Below are 5,996 nucleotides of genomic sequence, written 5' to 3'. Positions count from 1 at the left end.
CAAGGTCTTGAGCCCCAAAACCTTGTTTTCTAGAGCGTCCGTCACTGCACTGGCGATAGTAGTGGACTGAGATGCTACTGTGTTTTAAGTCTCAGGGCGCAGACACTGCTCGAATGAATCCAGCTTCATCCGCAGGGCACCATTCCCTTCCTGTATCTTTCCTAACGCTTCTTTTATTTGCATGAATACGTTGCCAAATTTATCGTCTTGTTCGCGTGCGCGGGACGATAAACAGTCGCGCTCCAGATGTTCCGCAATGTCCTGGTGCAGGACCATCTGGATACACAAGGGGAGATCATGGCGTGGTACTGGTAGGTGTTGGCGAAGTGTTCCAACATGGCGGACGCCACGCACTCGGCATCGCAGCCGTGCTCAGAGTTACAGCGGCGTACCTTTCGGCCGAGAACGTTGCCCCTGCTGATGGTTGTCCACGCCATGTCTTCCTCCTGCAAAGGCTCTTTGTCCAGGGGGCAGTGGCTGCGCTTAGCAGCGGCGCCGTCGTAGCAGGGCTGGCATACGGAGTGACGCCAACTCTGCCGCCAAAGCAGTGACGAGACCGCACACTCTGCTCGAAGGGAAAGGGTTAAAGAAGAACGTGGGCCGCCGATCGAGGCCGGTGCCGAAACCGAACACTACCGGCATGCATGCGGGCGCTATGGCCTGAGGCATGCAGTCAAGTGTCCTCAGAGGGAACATCCGGGAACATTGACATGCGCGCACGCACGACTCCCGGGAGAACACCACTCGACCAGCCACGGACCACCGAGGTAACGTGCGCCAGTCTGTGGATCGGCCCTGTCGTGCTCCTCAGGTCGTCTACTCTCCCAGTGCCCGGGGAACAAATTGTGTTTCTTTTCGCTCTGTGTTAGTGCGCTTTAAATGCAGATTCTGTTGAATTGTAATCTCTCTCGATTGTTAATTTGCATGAGTTGCACTGTATTTGTAAATCACTTTGTATGTGCTCGTACGAATGATTGCGAAATCCTCTGTATCGTCTCTCTGCTGTATAAGCTTTGTTTGGTTTTGTGAACCTTTGGCTCCGACCCATTCTCTGGCTTGCGACCGGCGAAGGCTGGGCACCAAACGACCAACCCCCTCGGCTCTTGGTAGCTGGTCTCCGGCTGAGCTTGGCACATTGAGTCAATGGCATCTCTTTTGGCACCGAGACCGCTACCCCCACACGCTCTAAGGGTGTCTCGGTGCGCACACAAAGGTGCGCGAAGTACTGACACCCAGCAGCACAACTAATCGGCCCAATATTGAGAATATACTGGCAAATTTTTATCAGCAGAGTGAAATCAGTCATTCGCAAAATTGGCCCATTTGCCTGCGCTGCTTGGGAAGGGACTAGCTCACGAAGTCTAATCGGCTGACCGAGCTTGCGCGGAGCTTGACTTTGAATGTCAACCTAGGCGCATGAAGAAATAAAATATAAGTATTGCTGCGACTGGGCGATGAAACCTCGGAGGCCCGAACAGATCAGATTCGCTCGCCACTACACAAGGAGCACTGTGCTATCTCCGCAGCCGATCACGCCTCGTGTCAAAAAACCACACTCACTCATGCTGTCCATTGCACGTCATCGTCTATATCAACTTCCATCTGCGGCGTGAACAGATGAGATCAGCCTAACCTCTTTCAGAGCTTAACCTTAGCCCAATATCACAGCAAAGCAAAACACAACCAGCCAAGCAAAACCTTGAGCCAACCTAGCCAAACACATGCTTTCGCACCTCTACTCGGCTTAACTACGTTTCAAAACCCTATCACTTTTTTAGCATGTGTTGTAGTTGAAAAGACTGGATCCGGACAACGCTGGCCAATGCAAGCGCCAGTGACTGCAAGACAAGGAAACCTCATGTAACGGCCAACTTTATCGACCTTTTTTATTAGAACCTAATAGATTTCAAGGCACAAGAACAGCAAACAACAATGTAGGCTCCCGCACTCTTCGGACAGCACATGAAAGAACAAAACCAAGGAAATTCTTCGCCTTGCGAGCCTGCAAGAAAACAAAAGGTGCAATTAGTGGCGGCTTGGCTGACTTACGCTAACCTGGAAATTGTTCCGTCGAATTTGAATCAAAGCCAGCCCGAGCCTCTAACAACGAAAACCACCGATTAGTAGTTGCTCATACCAGGCTTGCGGAGCTACAACTCCAAGAAAATAAATCCGTTATTTCATAGTCTCCGATTATTTGCGATTATTTCCGATCACAAAGAAAGATTTTTGATCTCTATGTTCATCACACTGGTATCTATAGAGAATGCTGAAAAACAGTGACAAATGGCATATACAGCGATCTCACAGAACGAACTCCGAGATCCATGCATCCGCTCGAAAAGGCCAATGTCGCCTATATAGGCAAATAGAAAACAACTCACCGCTATGAATTGAAGTCTCACCACTATGCACTATTCATGCAGTGAACACTGATAGCCCCGTTGTAGGACATACTGCGCATCACCATTTAATATCTTGTAGCATTACTTGTCCATGTACCTCAGCGCAAATTGACGGCCCATTTATGCTTAGATTATATTTATTGTTTTTTTTATTCTTTTACTGCTATAAAGATATTTTCCGCGCTTCTCGCCTTACGATAATTTCGCCACAATACTCTTCCCCATGTAGAGTATGCTCTAAACAGAAAGGAGTAAAAAGGGAGTAAGAAAGGGAAGTAAGCTGTCCTATCCGCTAAGAGGCAGCTTACTCTCTTTCTTACTCCCATATAGGCGTTTGTTTGTGTTTAGAGTGTAGCATGCAAGCTAAAATCTCTTGTTTAAATTAAAGGGCTTCTCGCTCTATCTATCGCAAAGGGACACCCGCGGGGCTTGACAACTAGCTGACGGCTATGCAGTTGAACGTCGCGAAGGCTGCGGTTTTTAAAGTTAGATCGCATTTTTGTGCAGCTATGAAATGCTCTCAAGGTGCAGAAAGCCGGTTAAATTCAGTTCAGGTTCTTCTCTGCCTGCAATACATACAGCATATATGAGTATAGCAAGTCGGGGCGCAGGCAGCGAGAAAAAGAGAAAATATCGCCGGACAGTGGTCAATAACATTTTGTTAGGACGACAAAAAAAAGAATATTAGGCGCATATATATTTAACGGAAAATTTTGGTTGTGCGCTCATAGAAGATGCACAGCTGAACTAAGCGCAATTAAACACGTGAAAGGCACACAACACAGGGCAAGCGCTTTGTGTTCATGTTCCTATTCAGTTGCGCATCTGTGATGTGTAGCTTACAATGAACCAAACTGAAACACTCTAAGTTCCGATCATAGAATTTGGATCAAAATTCTCTCGTTTTTAATTTCGTCTGGTGGTAAACTTCTAGTTTCGGTAACACAAAACGAATTTATAACCGATTAATTTTTTCCTCGTGGAGGAATTCAATGCAGCGGCCCTAATGTGGGCGGAGCAGCACTTAACAGTTAAGTCGTCTCTCACTACAACAAAACGCATTAAAAAATGTTGCTATACGGCATTCCTAAAGCGGTGATCTTTATCGTCCATCCCATGCATACCACTTCACCTGCGCCTTGAACACACGACAGTGCAACGCCAAGAGGGCCGGGAGAAGATGTCCACTGCGTGTCACGTATATCTTGTCCTCTACGTCTTGCGCACATGTCCAACATTCTTCGACAAAAAAAAATGAAATTTGGGAAAGTGTAAGATTCTGGTATTGAAATATTCAAGGCCCATTCTTCCGATATCTGGAAAAATCTTCCTTTTATACTGTTTTCATTGCTCGCATCGAGCAGTTATGACTGTAATAGAAAACCAATGAGGAACACTTTGTACTGTAGCAAAAACGTTAAAAGCAAAAAAAAAAATGCAAGCCTGCAGGCGGTAGGTTGGGGATATATTGATCGTTGTAGTAGAATTTTACAATATATGAGGAACACTGTGCTCATAATACCCTCCCTATACCCTATATAACACCCTCCCTGCAAATGCCTTTAAACGTTTTCCCGTTCCAGATTGCTTTTCTCCAGAACTGTTGGGTATGACGTCAGTGGTGCGCCTCCAGGCTCACCGTAACCGGAATGCAGGGGCAGCGGAGAACCTCCTCCATTACACGAAGTACATGGAGGCCTGCAGTCCCTGCAGCACCTTGACGGCCTCCACGTATTGGGCAGTGGTCAACACTGTGTCACCGCCGCCCTCAGACGACTGGCTGACCGCGCCGGACGTCTCCAGCTTGCTGGCGATGTGGTGTTTTGCACGGAAGGCGGCCAGGTGCGCGTAGTACACAGGGGCCGGGATGCTCACGCTCCTTGCACATCGGGAGTATGTGTGGCACAGGTAGAAGCTGAGCTTCTGCAGGTCGTCCGCGCTGAACATGGAGTCATCCCACACGACATAGTAGTGGGCCGGCCGGCTGGTGCCCTGCGGGTGCGCCGAGGAGTACACTTATTCACATGCGAGAATTCCAAGGGCCGTGTCATGTTGTGTCGCGTCGTGTCGAGGTATGTGGTGGTGCGGTGTGGTCCTGCTTGTGGTGCGATGTGGTGTGGCGTGGTGTTGGCGGTTTAAATGCGCCATTACGTGGGAAGGACAGTGTTTAAACGCAATATACAAAAACCGGCAGTGCCCATGAGCAACCCATGCACTTGCCCTGCTCCTAATGCCGCATGCACAACATGTTTCCGGCTTTATCTGGCCTTAGATGCCCTCGCGCCAATAAATACAGTGAATAACTATTATTTCCTGGCTGGCTGTCATCAGCGCATTGGTCGGTCATCGTCATCTATGTCGGTGTCCCGACTTCGGGACAGCATAAACACCGAGGCATACAAGCCGACACGACTAATTAAACAAAAATCAATTTTTGACCGTTTTTTGAGACTTAAAAGCCGCTTCCAACTTTTACGTACGAGCTAAACATCAAGCGCTTCTCTTTTCACCCAACCTTCTGCAATCATGGCTCAGTAGACGCCACCTCGAGAATAAAAACCAATGACCATATCCACATGACAGCATCACTGAGCACTGGCATAGAGGCCCCCCATGCGCAACTTCCGATACCGCTTCCCCAAAGGTGAACGATGACGACACAGTCACACACAGCGCTCCTGATGGACTCAATGTAAAGCGGAAATCTTCCGTCACAGTTTCGCGCGTAGGTGATCTCGAAAACCATGCTTCCGTTTCCTCAAGATGTGGAAGGCCTACACCGCAGGCGCTCCTGGAATTTGTAGCGCATTAACGACGCGACACGACTTTGGCGATGCCGGCGCCCGGACTATTTCCTCCGCAAATTCATAAACGAAAACACCGCAGACCATTTCTTCCCGCTGACAATCGCAACAAGAGCGGAGAAGAGGACGCCTACCTAGATGCCGAAGTGGCTGCAGAGGAAGAAGTCGAAGTCCAGCGGGTGCGTGACCACCGAGTCTACGGTCGTGCCTGGTGGGACGTTGTGACACTTGCCCACGCCGTCGCGGTCGTTGGCGGGCATGAACCTCGTGTGATGCCGCTTCTGGACCACGATGAAAGTAATTGCTGGCTCGTAGGTCTCGTTGGGAGACAGTTCCTTGCACGCCAGCCGGATTGCGCTCACCTGCGAGATTTGAGAGCGGAAACAAAAAATGTTGGTCAAGGCTGAAAGGCCATTCGAATCATCACGATATCTGCCTAGTTCAGAATGTAAACCAAACAATTTGGATGTTCACGATCTATGCTGTCGTATCTTATACAATTGTCGTTTCACAAAGAGTGTACGGCGAAGATCACCGTTTTTTTAAGCAATGCTATTATCGGTTGTACTCTGGTTAAACGAGCCGTTTCAGCTACCGTTCAGTTCAACGGAAGTGCAGCTTTTCCAACTGATGCCGAAATGAATAACAGTCGGCTGCAGTTACTCGGCATACTCCTCTAAATTGAGTTCACGCGGTCCACATTCCGGATCACGTGATCGGTTTGCACCTAACTCTGCGCATTGACCACCTAGTTGACTTCACTCAACAAAAATTTCTGTGCAAGCTT

General features: G+C 48.7%; 1 protein-coding gene across 1 annotated transcript; it reads right to left on the bottom strand.

Annotated features, from left to right (window-relative positions):
- Positions 1-3,933: 3,933 nt before the first annotated feature.
- LOC144104066 (protein argonaute-2-like) lies at positions 3,934-5,556 on the bottom strand. The gene is made up of 2 exons (XM_077636857.1): positions 5,344-5,556; positions 3,934-4,397 (listed from the first exon to the last, which is right to left on the bottom strand). Exon 2 carries the CDS (start codon positions 4,350-4,352, stop codon positions 4,083-4,085), a length of 270 nt encoding a protein of 89 aa, XP_077492983.1. The 5' UTR covers positions 4,353-4,397; positions 5,344-5,556; the 3' UTR covers positions 3,934-4,082.
- Positions 5,557-5,996: the final 440 nt, after the last annotated feature.

Source organism: Amblyomma americanum, chromosome 1, assembly GCF_052857255.1.
Source record: "Amblyomma americanum isolate KBUSLIRL-KWMA chromosome 1, ASM5285725v1, whole genome shotgun sequence".
NCBI classification, from domain to species: Eukaryota; Metazoa; Arthropoda; class Arachnida; order Ixodida; family Ixodidae; genus Amblyomma; species Amblyomma americanum.
This window is presented reverse-complemented; position numbering and strand designations above follow the sequence as displayed.